This window comes from Polypterus senegalus, chromosome 7 (genome assembly GCF_016835505.1).
Source record: "Polypterus senegalus isolate Bchr_013 chromosome 7, ASM1683550v1, whole genome shotgun sequence".
In the NCBI taxonomy this organism is placed as follows: domain Eukaryota; kingdom Metazoa; phylum Chordata; class Cladistia; order Polypteriformes; family Polypteridae; genus Polypterus; species Polypterus senegalus.
This window is the reverse complement of record NC_053160.1, coordinates 95713046-95730575: the sequence shown is the minus strand read 5'-3', so window position 1 is coordinate 95730575 and position 17530 is coordinate 95713046. Positions and strand designations below refer to the sequence as shown.

Sequence of the window (17530 nt, the reverse complement as noted above, 5' to 3'; positions counted from 1 at the left end):
AAAGTTTTGGTCTTATAGGACCCAGGTTCAGTTCTAACTTCAGGGCTTTGAATGTTCTTTGTGGCTTTTTTTATCTGGTTGATCTTTTAACATAAAATTACAAATAAACCTAAATTACTTTGAAAATGAGGTTGGTAGTTGCCATATGATTCTTCTTTTTTCCTAAGATTGAGCTTCTTTTTTGCTTGTTTTATTGTGTTGTTGATGTTCGAGTTTAGCCTGTAATTATTGCAGCTTTACTGATATTAATGCATCATTGTTGCTAATCAGCCCAATTCCCTGAAATCTGACTGATAACCCTCAAAAATATACTGAATTAAGTATGAGGTATGCTGAGAAATAATAATTTTTTCAATACATTGGATAAAAGTGCCAATTTAGATATGGGCCTAAAATTATTTGGAATTGAGGGATCTAGATTAGGCTTTTTAATATGAGGTGCCACTACAGCATGCTTAAAATATGAAGTAACAGTACTATTGGCTTAGCAGCTATTGATTATAGAGAGAATATTTAGCACTACTGTTTCCATTACATCTATTGAAAATCATGTGTTCATCAGTGTCTACTGAGCTGGTAGTCTGCTTCATTAAGAATGAAATTATTGGTGTACTCCAGTACAAAGGCTTACTGTTATTTGTTATTTGACAAATGTGTCTGTTGAAGTTTAGCCTTCCATAAATTCCTAGATGCACATTATTTGTCCCTAAGGGGACATTAGAACTGCTACTAATATTCTACAATGTTATTAAGATTTGATGTGGCAAAAGGTATCCAATGGAGGCAACATTTGGTGTATTTGGTAATATTAGGTTACAAAAGATTTCAAAAACATTCACTTTGGTCCACTTTTATGAAGGTAGTCCTTCTGCTGCAATTTTCTGTTACTAACTGTGGCATAAGGAAACATTATTTGTCATTGTTCAACTTTCATTGCAAATCTCTTACTGACTCTTTCCAGAATATTGGATGTTGGACATGACTCCATGAGCGCCATAACTTGATGAAGTGTCTTTGAGTATATTATAAAACTATTTCAAATGTATAAAATATTAACATTTACAATATATTAAATGGCATCAAGAAGTAGAGTCTGTAATATTTCAAAGATTTGTAAGATCTCATAAAGTCAAACATTACAAAATACTATAGTGTACCTTTTGCTTTGGGTGGAAAAGTGTTTTGCACCATCACATCACAGGTACAGGATCCTTGGTTCAAATCCCACAGTTAATTGTTTCCCATATGGAGTTTGCAATCACCATGTCTGTGTAGGTCAGTCTTCTGCTATTCTGGTTTTCCTCACACACTCCAAAGAGATGCGTGTTAGTTTAACTGGCAATTTTGAAATTGGCTTTGTCTAAATGTGCAAGGAAAACCCATAGAAGGAAGGGGTTTGATTCTATCACAGGACCCACACACACCCCTTCCTTCTATGATTATTTCTTGCCTTCTGCCTGATGCTTCCAGGTTAAGCTTGAAATTGCAATGGCCTAGAATTAGATTAAAGGTTATTATTATTACGTTTTTGCTTTTCGAGAACTATATACAGTAGTGTTAGTATTTTGTTTTCTTTTACATTAAGGAGACAGCAGTATATTTTCAGACATACTGTAGTTACATTAACACAGCTCTTTTTTAATATTCATATATTCTTTTTGTACATGTGGCTTTTATGTGAACCTAACAGTAGATTTTGAGCATTTGTTGTTAAGTTTATATTGGCACTTTTGCTCAGAATAATATCTTTTTTTATTGTCAAGATACTTTGCTGTAAGTTGAAAGACTTCATCACGTTCAATCCATTTAACAGTGCCATGTGAATCTGTGGACTTAATTATCAGACTTAAGTATCACATTTCTGTCTAACACTAATGTTGCCTGTTAAGATGATTTGTGATTATTGGTGTCACTAGAGTCTCAAACATTAAATCCTTTGTTTATCCTTTTCTACCAGCTGTCATCCCATGTCTGGGGAATGCTCCTGCAAGCCTGGATGGGCTGGACTTTACTGCAATGAAACATGTGCTCCTGGCTTTTATGGTGAATCCTGTCAACAAATTTGTAACTGTCAGAATGGGGCTGACTGCCACAGTGTCACAGGAGAGTGTATTTGTGCCCCTGGCTTTAAGGTACATCACCTCTTATTTCATATGTAGATCTTTGAGCAAAATGTTTTCAGTACAATTTGACAAAGTTGACATTTCTAAAACAATGAATTACTTGTTGGATGATTTCTACCTGCTGCTAAATTACTGCAGTACTCAGATTAATATTTATTTTGACAAACATATTTAGAATTGTGTTAATACTTCCATCTTTAGGAAACACAACTGTTGGCTCCATCTTCAAATGAGTTATAATCTGTTAGTGTTGCAGGTTTCAAGCTTTCCTCTCAGCTGTTGTAAGAGTGTTAAAATTGTGATCACGGCCCAAATCTCAGTCAAACAAACAGAAGGGTGAGCATTTAGGCCCAGGTTTTGATTCACAGTGTACATTGAGTTGGAGGAAAAAACAGCCACAGTAATATGGGCTGTAGAACTGAATGTAAGAAATTTTTTGTTTCACTAATAAATAATAATTAAACTGCAATTGTTAACTTTTAACTGACTGTGGTAGAAACCAAATTGCACAATTCATCAATTTCTTCTTCATCAGCTTTCTAGATCATCATGGTTACATGAGATCCAGAAAGCACACATATACTGTACGTCCTCACTCCATAGCTCACACATTCATAGACAACTCCTTACATGAGGGCTATGTGGCAGTATGGTAGGGTTAACACCAGCCTCCTCTTAACTCCAAATCTGTGGTTAATTTCCATGCTTTTTGGTATTTTTCTATCATGGTTAACAGATCTTTATTAATAACAATAGTCAAGAATGATCATGCCTTTAATGACATTTTTTTTAGGGCCCAGACTGTTCTCAAGCTTGTCCAGAAGGGACTCATGGTGTTAACTGCTCTTCAGTCTGTAACTGCAAGAATAGTGGAGTGTGCTCTCCTGTGGACGGCTCATGCACTTGTAAAGCAGGTACGGCTCAATGACTGCCAATTTGGAAGACAGAAATGCAGAATAAAAAGATTTTTTAGTGACTGTGTGCTAGAATGTCTTCTTTAATCGTTATATGAGATGATGACACATGACTATTAAGCAGCTGCAAATTTTTAAAAACTGCATATTGTAGAAAATATTAGTGCAGATTAATATCTCAAAAGGCAATAAAATTTGAAATGAACTAAAATCATATTGTATTTGATGAATATGCCAAGGTAAATAAACATAACATATTATTACTAAATGTACACTCCCTCAGCAACTGTTAGGAACATTGTACACCTGCTTTTCCATGCAATTATCTAATCACCCAATCATGTTGCAGCAGCAGAATTCATAAAAGCATGCAGATACTGGTCACAAGCTTCAGTTAACATTCACATCAAATACCAGAATGGGGATAAATGTGATTACAGTGATTTTGACCGTGGCATGATTACTGGTGCAAGATGAGCTGATTTAAGTATTTCTGTATTTGCAGATCTCCTGGGGTTCTCAAACACATCTCTTAGAAAGGTGTAAAAAAACACCCAGTGATCAGCAGTTCTGTAGATGGAAATGCCTTGTTGATGAGAAAGGTCAAAAAGTAATATCCAGACTGCTTTAAACTGAGGGAAAGGCTATTGTAGCTCAGATAACCACTCTGTACAACTGTGGTAAGAAGAAAGGGATCTCAAAATTCAAAACACATCGAACCTTGAGGTGGATGGGCTAGAGCAGCAGAAGACCATGTTGGATTCTGTTCCTGTCAGCCAAAAACAGAAAGCTGAGGCCTCAATGGGCACAAGTTTTCCAAAACTGGACAGTTAAAAACTAGAAAAATGTACACTGATCTGATGAATCTTGATTTTGGCTAAGGCACAGAGATGGTAGCATTGGTGTCAATGGCAAGAATGCATGCACCTAAACTGCCTTGTGTCAATAGTCCAGGCTGCTGGTGGTGGTGTAATGGTGAGGGGAATGTTTCCTTGGCACACTTTGGACCCCTTAATACCAGTCAATTATCACTTGAATGCCATGACCTATTTGAGTATTGTTGCTGACCATATGCATTCTTTCATAGCCACAATTTACCCATCTTCCAGTATGATAATATACCATGTTACAAAGTAAAAGTAGTCTTAGACTAGTTTGTCCCAGTATCAATTTGATGCTACACAACTTGTTCTAATGAAAACATGTGAAATTTGTTTCTTGTCAATAGCTTTATGTTTGGATCTAAAATACTTTCACTCTCCTTCTACCTAAAGAATTCTGTCACATTTATACCACACTGTGCCAGTCTTAAACAGATAGGCTGTTACTAAATTAATCGTAAATATAACAACAGGGCTGTCTTGTGTTTAAAAGACAAAGCCTATTGATAATTCATTTAAATAAATGAGCTTAAAATTCATTCAAGCCTAACTTTCTAAAAATACATCATCATGTTCAATGTGTTTTTTTTTTCTATAGTATATGTCATAGTACTATGCTTATTATTATGATGCATTCATCCAGCACTGTTGTTTAATATTTACATTTTTTTGTTGATTTTAATTGGATTTGTAGGTTGGCATGGAGTTGACTGTTCAATAAATTGTCCAAGTGGCACTTGGGGTCTTGCCTGCAATACCACCTGTATGTGTGCAAATGGAGGAGCCTGTGATGCTCTTAGTGGAATTTGCACCTGTGCCCCGGGATGGCGAGGAGAGAAATGTGAACTTCATTGTCAGGTAGGAATCAAATGAGAATCAGATTGATGGTAATATTTGTTTCCAAGTAGTATTCTTCCTGTTCAAGCAGTCTGTCATTGAAGCTGCTCCTCTGTCTGGAGATGATACTGTTAATATATTATAGCACATTTTCATACAAAGAATGTAGCTCAAAGTGCTATACAAGATGTCAAAGAGAAAATTACAAGAAAAGAAAAACAAATAAGATTAGGGAAGAATAATAATGAATAATAACAGAGAAAAAAATAAATACAGCAATAACAATAAATAAATCCATATGATCTTATAAATATATATATATATATATATATATATATATATATATATATATATATATATATATATATATATATATATATAATTAGTAGAAGGGCAGTGTGATAAGGTCAAATGGACGGGAGGGCAGAAAAAAACATTGACAAAACAAAAACTGCAAGACAGACTCTACTGCATACTCCTTAACACCATGCTGCCCCCTGGGGTCTCCCACACTGCCTCAACCACCTCTAAAAACAGAACAAGCCACTTTCCTGCAAAGACGAGTGTGTATGTAAAAAAGAACTGCAAATCCCATACTGACCTTTAAGTATTTTGACACTCTTGATATCCTTCTGCTGTGAAACATTCTGACCTGTCATTGTTTACACGTCTTAAACAACTATTATCATACATTGATAATTTCTGTATTATCTATATCTATTATTTATAATTTATTTATTATATTACATATTTATTGACTATAGTTATGTATCTAGATTGCAAATACCATACATTGCATTAATGTTCATACAATATTGCTAACTACACGTCAATATTGCAGCTAATTCTTTGTCTTGTCTTTGCACAATGTATTCTTGTTTGTGTTTTAATTTTAAATTTAAATTTTAATTCTATTTTTAATTTATTATTTGCATGTCATGTTGTTACACTGTGGACCCTGAGCTTCGCAATTTCGTCTATCTGTATACTTGTATATGGTTGAGATAACAATAAAGTTCACTTTTTTTTTTTTTTTTACAATGTATCAGGCTAAAAGTGCCACTGAAGATAAAATGTTATTAAACAAAATTGCGCAAAATGAAAATCTATTAAAATATCGTCGGAATGTGTAAAAACCAGTAAAAAGAAATAAAAAGCAATAGTGTGGTGATCAAATTAATTACAAGAGGGGAGATCTCTAAAACTTCGAGATTATTTGTGTTATTGTTATGATTTGTTGGCTTCATAAAACTCAAAAGCAAGCATTGCCTTCATAAAATTAGGCCTTCACGCCATCAGCATAGCTCTTAATGTGACTATATAAGGATTGAATATATCTTCGTTGGCTCATTTCAGGATGGGACTTATGGAATGGACTGCACTGAGCGCTGTGACTGCAGCCATGCAGATGGATGTCACCCAGCTACTGGCTACTGCAGATGTCTTGCTGGGTGGACTGGTAAGTGAACAGGGCTTTATTTGGTAAGAGGCCTAGAAATGCTAAGTGGTAAGAAGCTTACTCCCAATCACATATGTGTTAAACAGTATAGCTTCACAGTTCAATAGGGTGATCTGGAAGGAAAAGGAAGGTCAAGTTGGGAAGCATGCACTGGTACAGCACAATGTCATACCCACCACACAACCAAACAGCCCAGGATCATGGTTGGCAAACCCCCAGACAGACACAAGGTCCAGTCTCACCAGTCCCAGAAATTACCATCTATTTGTTGAAGCTTACTCCCAACCACATATGTGTTAAACAGTATAGCTTCACAGTTCAATAGGGTGATCTGGAAGGAAAAGGAAGGTCAAGTTGGGAAGCATGCACTGGTACAGCACAATGTCATACCCACCACACAACCAAACAGCCCAGGATCATGGTTGGCAAACCCCCAGACAGACACAAGGTCCAGTCTCACCAGTCCCAGAAATGACCATCTATTTGTTGAAGCCAGGTATTACATGGGCATCCCCTTGGCCTGGTTCAGCTGCTCCTGTCCTCAACAATGAGGATCCTGTGACCTTTGTGGAATTGCGCCACATGGTCGTAATGCCATAACTGCTGCTGCCTCACAATGCAGTTAATGTGCCTCATTAGGAACTCCATGAGCAACAGCTCATTCAACACAAAGTCAAACCAATGGTACCCAAGGATTTTCCAAAGGGACACGGTATCGAAGGAGTCCACAGAAGAGTTTCAGTTTGGTTTTGTTGGGGCTAGTTTCTGACTGGTTGGATTGAGTCGCTGGATATGTGACACTACACAGATGGAAGTCACAGAAGCCTGGCACAACCGACTCTGACTCTCTAAGGTAATGTAAATGAAGCCTGTGCCTGAAAATCGCTGGAAAAATCATGTAATGTGACATGGCCTTAAGGCTGTTTGTGGTGATTTTGTGCACTCTTATTATAGTTATTGCTGCAATGCCAAGTCAAATTGCCAGCAACTATGTTGCATGGCAGTAACATTTTATTCGTTCATAAGTGTGTGCACCTATTTGATGAATAGTGATTAATAAATCAAAGGTGATTAATATCATTTATATGTGTGCCTTTTTCATCTGCTGCAGTAACCCTGCAGTTTCTTTCAAGGTTAACATAAATAGATAGAGAAATCTATCGATCTATCTATCTATCAGGGCACAACATTAACTTCAGGAAACACAAAGCTGTCCATATAAGTAAATAGATAAACAGGTGAGAAAGCAAAGCTGTTACTGCCCAGACTTCTAAACTGGCCAACCTAATTCAGAATAAAAATGGAGTTCATTTAAATACGGAAAGACGTAATGAAATGAAAGCCAGCAATCACAGTGCTGCTCCATCTTAAAGGAACAACTGGCTTAGGTGTGTAGGGTGCCCCCTTTGAGGCTACCAAAAAGGCTAGCAGGTGTGCTCAAAATCTGTTGTGGTAAATCTGAATGGACTTATTTCACATAAAACTCTTCACCCCAAACCCTTCATAATAGTGATCTGTGACCACCACAGATTAAAGCATTGATATCCTGGACAAAAATTAATTTTTAGTTTGGATACTGATTGAATGCAGCTAGAGGTGCTTGGTCTTTGTGAATAAGGCTCTAGGTTTTAAATACATAGGCATTTCTTTAGAACTACTTAACTGGAGTTTATCATGACTATTGAGCTATTGCCTAGCAACTTTGTGAGGCCTTCAAAGAGCTCTTTGTCCCTGTCCTTGGCATGACATTCCATCACAATACTTCTTATCAGCATCACAATACTCCAAATAGCTCAGCGAATACAACTTGAGGTTTCACATCAGACTGACAAATTGTCTTGGTTTATTATATTACAACAGTAATCACAAAAGTTAGAAATCATAGGATGGACAGCATGAAATGAAATCTTGCATCCCTCAGAAAGCTGAAACGAGAAATTCGGCATTCAAGTCTTGCTAAATGATTACGTAATGGCAGTACTTGTTGCCAGACTTGATCCCGTTTCTCATGAACAGCAGTCGAAATGAATCATTCATCAAGGCAGAGTGGGTACAATGAGGGTTAAGTACTCAAGTGGGTGTTTACTGGGATGTTATTTGAAAAGCCATTTTTACTAGTAAAGGCTTTAAAAACAAAAATAAGTCTTTTTTATGAAAACAGGTCTCAGCTGATGTTCAAAACTACACATGAAAATAAAAAAGTAAATAAACAAATCAGTTCTACAAATACTGGGATCTTGCAGTTTTTTGTGACATTCTTGTACATTTGGAATGCTCTACTGATAGGACCTTTAGTACAGGTATCCTGCCTTGTCACCCTCTCATTGTTATTCTGTGTTTACCATTGCAGTCACACTGCAACTAATTTCTCACAAAATCATTCTGCATTTTGAGAATAGTCAGTTCACATTAGGTAAAGAATAGTAATAGATGACCAAATGTATTGATAAGACTTGTAAAACAAAATACTTGTAATTGTGATTATTCATCAGAATGAGAACTGCAGTACAGGAATTACAGAATGCTTTGTAGAGATGTGTGAGCGTGGCTCATAAAGAGTCATTGATAGCTGTCAAGAAGATATAGAAGCACAGTGCTATGAATTTGACTCATTTAAATGGAAAGGGGTTATTATGAATTTATGATTTACCCCCGATTCAATAGTACTTATAAATTAAAGTCAGAGTAAGTGGAAGTCTGAAGTAATTACTTCAGGAAAGAGGATAACGGTGAGACAGAGTCAAAAAGAAAAAAGGAGGGTTGCATCAGAGTAAATGAATTAGCTGCTACTACTTTACTACTTTGGGAGGGGTAATCTTTTTGTGTTATTTGTAACAATGAGCAGCATAAAGTAGTAATTGCTTAATAGTTTTTGTCTATGCACTTATTTAAATAAGTAAGTAAGAGTAGCGTTTAGGGCAACATGGAGACACAGTGGTTCATGTTATTATGTCACAGTTCAAATATAATGGGTTTGAAACCCAGGCCTAAGGTCTGTTTGTGTAGGCTCTTTCCCCCACATCTTAAAGAAATATGTATTAGTTAAGCTGATCTTTGAAAGTGTGTGGATGTGCCCTTTGATGGAATTATTATCTGCCTGGAGTTGATTGTGATAGTCTGTGGCCTCCTGCCACGATGAAATGGAATTATGTGCATTTTTAAATGAAATAGCTCTGCTACCCATCTAAGACAGGTTGAAATCGAAATAATAAACCGTAATATATTGATGCCCTGGGCAGTGCGTAGCTTGTTAACTGTTAGGCTGGCAGTTCAGAACATCTGCTATGATATCACCAATGTTCCTAGTATGCTCAGGTAGTTTCTTCCCACTGTTAAGATATAAACTAAATGCATCATTGACTACAACACTTGCAGGACTCTTGAGTATACAAGTACATCATGTCACTGAGGCCCAGTTCATGAAGATGAGTAAATTCTGTTTTTTATGTGTTATCAGGTATCAGTCCCCATGACTAACAGGCAAGAGCTAGCTCTTCAGTAAGGCAGTTAGCTGTATGTCTGGCTAGGAAGTGTTGTGTCTCTAGAACCAGCAATTTCATCTGTCCGTCTTTGTCTATTATTGTGATATTACTGTTGGTTGTTAGTGCAGCCTAAAACGTTAGATAAAACCTCAATGTATTGGTTGTGCCAAGTTGGATTTTCAGATCATGTATTTTATGTATATGTCTTAAAATATTTCTGGTTATCAAATTCCAGCTCTACTATTTGACAATGATTTAAGATTGAAGTTTTGGCTATGGTTACATGTGTATTTTTGGTTTTGTAATTTCTGCCCTGCCTATTTGACTACGATTTTTAACACACGTATTGGCTATTTGTTTTTTGACTTCCCTGTTACAGCCCATCAGTTGTTGCATTGGTTACAATTTATCTCTTCATTCCTTTTCTGGCTGTATTCTACTGCTGACCAGTGCAGTGTACCTATTCTAAGTATTTAATATCCATCCATTACCCAACCCGCCATATCCTAACTACAGGGTCACTCTGCAGGTCATGGTCTGCTGGAGCTAATCCTAGCCAACACAGGTCACAAGGCAGGAAACAAACCCTGGGCAGGGTGCCAGCTCACCACAGGGCGCACACACACCAAGCACACACTAGGGACAATTTAGAATCACCAATGCACCTAGCCTGCATGTCTTTGGACTGTGGGAGGAAACCGGAGCACCCGGAGGAAATCCACACAGACACAGGGAGAACATGCAAACTCCACGCAGGAAGGACCCGGGAAGCTAACCCAGGCCTGCTAACTGCAAGGCAGCAGCGCCACCCACTGTGCTACCGTGCCGCCCAGTATTTAATATTGTACACATTAATCACCTTGATTGATTAATATCAGTAATCTGACTTTTTTATTTGTTATTGTTTTCTGCAGGTATCCACTGTGATAGTGTATGTGCAGAGGGGCGATGGGGGCCAAACTGTTCAGTACCATGCAACTGCAAAAATGGGGCCTCATGCTCACCAGATGAAGGCATGTGTGAATGTGCACCTGGTTACAGAGGCACCACTTGTCAAAGAAGTAAGTCATTATCTGTTCAATAAAATTTTGTATAAGACTCTTCATTAACCTAAAATGCAATAACAGTTGATTGCTGAAGTTATTAACATTAACATACATACCTTACATTCAGTAAAAAAAACAAAAAAAAAAAAAACACACTGAAAAAGATCTATTTAAATGCCATTATGCCTGAAACATGGCGAGTTACAACAGGGGAGGGAACAAAACTGTCATCAACATCATTCTTATAGAATACCTCTTGGGCATCAATGATCATTCATAACAGATAATGTCATGGGCACAGTCATGCAAAATCACAGTACTGATGATCAAGATTAGCTACCTTTTCAGCTACTTCTGGGCCATAAGAGAAAAATGAACCTCTAGAGGGTCACAGTTGGAAAACAAAAAAGAGCAAATCAAATAGTTCAGTCAGATGGTCATCAGCTTCTACATCATGAAAGTCAAAACGACCTAAGCCAGCTGGTTACCCACCCTCCACTGGGCACAGCTGATAATAAGGTTTCCAAGGCCTCCTCATTTCCTTCAGTACCCCAGGTGACTGCAGAATACAGCACATTGAGCAGGTGTGGGTGGGGCATAGACTCACCTGTTCTTTTATGCTTAGATCTAGGAATGATGAGCAGACCAGAATTTGTGACTGCAATTTGGTACATAAGGAAATAGGCTTTCTGAGATGTAGGTAGGAGCAAAATTGTTTAAAGCCTTATATACAAATAAAAGTATTTTTAAATCGATTCTAAAGGACACTGGCAACAAATGTAAAGATATTAGTATTGGGGATATATTCTCATATTTTTTCCTTTTGGTTCAGAAATGTTCATAAAAGTAAAAAAGGCCTACCATCCTGTCAAGAAATAAGTACAAGAATTAACTTATACAGATAGGTCCATAAATATTTGGACAGAGACAACTTTTTTCTAATTTTCGTTCTATACATTACCACAATGAATTTTAAATGAAACAACTCAGATGCAGTTGAAGTGCAGACTTTCAACTTTAATTAGTGGGTTGAACAAAAAGATTGCATAAAAATGTGAGGCAACTAAAGCATTTTTTAAAACAATCCCTTCATTTCAGAGGCTCAAAAGTAATTGGACAATTGACTCAAAGGCTATTTCATGGGCAGGTGTGGACATGTCCGTCATTATGCCATTATCAATTAAGCAGATAAAAGGCCTGGAGTTGATTTGAGGTGTGGTGCTTGCATGTGGAAGATTTTGCTGTGAACAGACAACATGCGGTCAAAGGAGCTCTCCATGCAGGTGAAAGAAGCCATCCTTAAGCTGCGAAAACAGAAAAAACCCATCCAAGAAATTGCCACAATATTATGAATTGTCAAAATCTACAGTTTGGTACATCCTGAGAAAGAAAGCAATCACTGGTGAACTCAGCAACGCAAAAAGACCTGGACGTCTACGGAAGACAACAGTGGTGGATGATCGCAGAATCATTTCCATGGTGAAGAGAAACCCCTTCACAACAGCCAAGCAAGTGAACAACAGTCTCCAGGGGGTAGGCTTATCGATATCCAAGTCTACCATAAAGAGAATACTGCATGAAAGTAAATACAGAGGGTGCACTGCAAGGTGCAAGCCACTCATAAGCCTCAAGAATGGTAAGGCTAGATTGGACTTTGCTAAAGAACATCTAAAAAAGTCAGCACAGTTCTGGAAAAACATTCTTCGGACAGATGAAACCAAGATCAACCTCTACCAGAATGATGGCAAGAAAAAAGTATGGTGAAGGTGTGGAACAGCTCATTATCCAAAGCATACCACATCATCTGTAAAACACGGTGGAGGCAGTGTGATGGCTTGGGCGTGCATGGCTGCCAGTGGCACTGAGACACTAGTGTTTATTGATGATGTGGCACAGGTGTAATGAAAAGATATAGCCGAGTATAATATGCATACAAATTAAAGATTATACTTCCTCATTACATCTTCCAGCCCTGCAGGACACCATAAATTACTTTTAGAACCTAATGGCTGAGTACAATTATCATATCTTTGTACATAATGAAGTTGATTTGATAAATATGAACTAAACCATTCAAAGACAGTCCCTGAGATTCCACCAGAGGATTCCAGCTTATACAAAGGAATAGAATAGGAATGGAGCAAATGGGATCAAATGCTAACTGATATAAGTAACAAGTGATAAAAAATAGCTTTAGGTTAAGTTCATTTTGGAGAACCTTTGGTGGTAAACATTTGTGACCCTCAGCCAAAACAAAGTAATACAATTATATACAAACTGAGAGCATTAATGACCCATCTGTCCATTCATTTTCAAACCTGTTAAATCCAATTCAGGGTTGCAAGATATGAGAACAGAGAGTGGATTTGTTCTACATTCTACAACTACAAATGCATATTGCGCTACTATAATAGATGAAAAATAACAGTCAGTAAATTCCATTCATTTTGAGATAACTACATCTTTTAATAGCTTCCAGCTTTGTCATATTTTAAAAGACAATCCATTTGAAATGAAGCAATTTAAAATTTCTTCAAAATAGTTTATCTGGCCTTGTTGCTAGAAAGAGTTAAAACTAGTAATATAATTTCAGCATTTTTTTACCATTCCTGTTATACAGTCTGTATGCATTTGAGCTGGTAGGTGTGTATGTCTTTTGTTGCACTTGCAGGCATGTGGAGGGAACCTATTTCTAAAAACTGTCATTTTTACTATTCTTGGCACCACAATTCAAAAAATACCTGTACAACAACCCACCAGGGGATTTTTCCTGGCTGTTTCCCAAATTCTTCAAGAACACATTTAACAACCAAGTACAGTACTGTGAAATAAAATATAATTACAATGATTTATTTCACTAAATTTTACATTTATGTTTATGAGTATTAAAATCTAACAAGTTTTCCAGATGTGGAGCAGATGTTGGGTCAGCTGATGATTAAATTGCTAGATTTGCTCAGGGCAGATGAAACACCAATATGATTGTATTAATGTTCTGGCAGTTTGTTCTCCTGGATACTTTGGACATCGGTGCAGTCAGGCCTGTCCTCACTGCGTGCACAGCAATGGGCCCTGCCACCACAAGACTGGAGAATGTGACTGCTTGCCAGGATTTAAAGGGGCCCTCTGCAATGAAGGTGAGGTTTAACATGCACGAGAATAGCAGTAATGATCATTTTTGCTAAATGATAGCAGGTAAGATGTATGCATTAAAGCTGGATTTTAGGGAAATTCCCCCAAATTATATTCTTATCTTTTTTCTTTTTGTCCTTTTCCTGGAATGTATAATTTTTAGCTATAGTATTTACTTATATCTTCATTTTCACCTCCATTTAATCATCAGGCAGACTGTTGTCATGGAGTGTCCTGCTCACAGAATGAGAGTGAGGATTCAAGCAAAGGAAAGATGAAGGCCTCTAGAACTGAAAGGGCAGCAGTATGCTCTTTATGGCCTTGGGGGCACAGGGAGGCTGACTGTTAAAGAATATTTAGAAATCTGGGAAGCACCTTCCTTGAGGGTGTGTCGGGAAGCATTCTTATCTGTAAGCCATGGGAATCTGAGAGTAGCACCAACTTTGAAGCTAATTCTAGATTTTTCAGGGAAGTAGCATTATGAGGGCAATGATTTGGTTGCCTCTTTTTGAAAACAGAGGAAAAGCAGACAGGGAAGATATCTCAGTGTCAGGTGAAATAGTAGCCTAAGAATGGGATTACAGGTAAAGTCAGAGTTATTTGTTAAGTGATCATGTTAATAACCAACCTGCAAACCTTGCAGTCTAGCTCCAGCCACAATGGGACACAGGTTTTGGAAGTACGCAAAATCAATTTTCTTTGAATGTCTATATTACAGCCTTGGTGTCATAATCACTCCTAACCCATTAACAGTTGTGTTTGGTGGACTCCGAGATGGGCTTAAAGGGGAAAATGATAAATTGATTGTAATCGCCTTTACCTCACTACTAGCATGGAGACTTATCTTGCTGAAATGGAAGAATCCCAGCTCACCTTTTATAAGACAGTGGAGTAACTGATATTCTATACTATCTGAAACTGGAAAAAAATGAAATCCTCACATAGAAGACATGTTCAAAACTTTTTAAAAATATGGCAAGATCTAATTAACACATTTTAGAATAAGCATTTATATCATGGAAAAGGACACTCTCCATTTTTTTTTTTTTTTAATTTTTGCCAATGTTCATTCTCTCCTCTCCTCTCTTTCTCTCTTGAATTGTTTTATTAAGTTCAACTTGATTGTATGGAATAAAAATTATATGGTGTTAGGAGTTGAGGCAGCACCTCTGTGGCATTTCCAATACCTAGTGAAGAGGTTCATTGACAATGGGCCAGAACCCAAAAATATCAGCCCTTGACATTGGAAACAGACCACTAATAAACTATGGCAGCAGGAATTGAGCAGATGTGCAACAGTTTATCACCTAATAGCTGCCTGGTTCCAAAAATGTGTGTTGTGTTGGTGGAAGGTGTGTTTTCAAGGCACATATTGTATTGCTTGATGTTAATAGAAGAAGATTTGAATTCCTTTATGGCAGCAGTATATTTTTTTCAATAAAATAAACTGCAACTCTATGACAGTCCTGGAATGGTTCCAGAAGCCTGACAGTGAAATAATGTTAGTACAGTAGCCTAGCCATATCTCAGGGACGCAGAGGATCAATGGGATGACATAGAACATGCTTTATGGACTAGACATCCAACACCGTATAACAAGAACATTTATTTATATAGCACATTTTCATACAAATAATGTAGCTCAAAGTGCTTTACAAGATGAAGAAAGAGAAAAAAGACAAAGTTAGAAATAAAATCAGAGAACACTAATTAACATTAAAAGTAAGGCCCGATGGCCAGGGAGGACAGAAAAAACAAAAAAACCAAAAACTCCAGATGGCTGGAGAAAAAATAAAATCTGCAGGGGTTCCAGGTCATGAGACCGCCCAGCCCCCTCTAGGCATTCTACCTAACATAAATGATCAGTCTTAATTGTATTCAGGGTTCTCATGGAAGGACTTGATGATGAGTCACATGGACTTCTGACCTTTAATCCATCAATGTAGGGACATCATGGTGCTTTGATTAGGTGGTGGTGGCACAGGTCGCCACCATAGAAACCCTAAGGTGCAACAACAATGGGACACACGCGGCAGTTGAAATGAGTGAGCATCACTGTCTCACATACTGTATATGACACCTTGTTGAAGCCATGCTTCAATGAATTTAGGCTTTTCTAAGCACAGCTGAGGGAACAACTGAATATTGACAGGGGAAACTAATATATTGGACACATAGCAAATCATTTTTTTTATTTGAATTAAAAAATGCATAGTGCATAGTGTCAATTTGCATACATGTTAAGTAACTAGCTGTGTAAGCCCATGCTGTAAAAAGCCCAGGGTCCCAGAAACTATTAAAATCGTCAGAAAAAAAACTGAAATGTAGAGATGTCAGGTAATTTAAAGGAACTACTCTGGGCATCTCTCACCTAGGAGGATTCATTTTGCCAACATGCTTGCACCACTTGTGCATTAGCGGTAGGAGGAAAAGTAAAAGGGATACCGTTTTGCTGATGTTAAGCGACTTTGTCTTTCTAACTGAGGTTTCGTTTTGCTGATGTGCTGGCCCCGCTTGTGTTATTAGCAGCTAAGTGAGTTTTCTGTTTCCTTGGAGGTGGAGCCCTTACCCCGACTTCACTTGTCACTTCCGGGATGGACAGACAGACACACACTTCCACACGTAGACGTTTATATATAAGATGATTATGCCAAAGTATACAACTCAGCAAGCAAATATGGGAAATGCCGACCGGATCTAGAAATTTCAAAAATAACATGAAAATGAAACATTTCAGATACTGATTCAGATGAACCAGGTAAACATGATTGAAAATCTTTTTTTTTCAGTTTGTCCCAGTGGGAAATATGGAAAGAACTGTGCAGGGATGTGTACCTGTACCAATAATGGAACATGCAATCCTATTGACGGATCCTGCCAGTGTTATCCTGGGTGGATTGGGAGTGATTGCTCCCAGCGTAAGTAATCTTCTTATTTTTCTATGTCTCTTTTTTATACCATAATCTTGCCATTTTTGAATGTTTATCACAAATATAATAAGAGTTCTAAAATCAGATTAATCATAATTTATGCCCATCTTTAAAAACAAGTTATTGAACTTGAGATGGGCTCTTTCTAGCGCTTAAGTCTGTTTAGGCACTTGCTTCCTTTTAGAATGAAATGCAGCATATAGAATCATCAAAGAAAATTTGTTGGGATTTGAACACCATCACAAATGTAAATTAAAGTTTTTGCTTTTTTACAAAATGTGGGGCCAAATTTGTATCTTTCCAGGCAGTGCCCACCAGCTGTCTTGTCTAGGAGCTTAATTCTGGTACTCTGGAGAGGAAGGTTGGAAATAGTGGGGAAGGGATGTGGAGAGAGTCATTCATCTTTCAAGAGGAAAGACAAAAAATAGAAAGTTTATTGTTCAGTTCTCTCATCCTTCCACTTGCTTTAACTGGAGTAAGATGCTGTTGCTCTTGCATTATCATACTTGTAGGGAAATTTGCAAATAAATGAATCAAAGCCAAATAGCTCTAAAAATGAAAAGAAAACTTTTTCCTGGAGAAAAATGGTGAGGTTCGACAGTCTACTGTTTGGACTACACTGTTTACTGATCCATAAAGGATATACAAGCTTGCCCATGCTGCTTTGACAAGAGGAGGTGAGAGGAACAGAAAAAGCACTGCTATTATCAATAGAATACATGCTCA

General features: G+C 37.4%; 1 protein-coding gene and 1 long non-coding RNA gene across 2 annotated transcripts in view; one reads left to right on the top strand and one right to left on the bottom strand.

Moving 5' to 3' along the window:
• LOC120532718 overlaps positions 1–17530 on the bottom strand; it is a 74203-nt gene that overhangs the window by 11459 nt on the left and 45214 nt on the right. The window lies entirely within an intron of this gene.
• The window catches only part of megf10 (multiple EGF-like-domains 10), a 214789-nt gene that overhangs the window by 174076 nt on the left and 23183 nt on the right, over positions 1–17530 (top strand). Inside the window, exons 10-16 of the mRNA XM_039759025.1 lie at positions 1958–2132; positions 2917–3037; positions 4613–4776; positions 6112–6214; positions 10611–10757; positions 13745–13879; positions 16664–16792. Coding sequence (XP_039614959.1) covers positions 1958–2132; positions 2917–3037; positions 4613–4776; positions 6112–6214; positions 10611–10757; positions 13745–13879; positions 16664–16792 — 974 coding nt within the window. The remainder of the gene's footprint in view (positions 1–1957; positions 2133–2916; positions 3038–4612; positions 4777–6111; positions 6215–10610; positions 10758–13744; positions 13880–16663; positions 16793–17530) is intronic.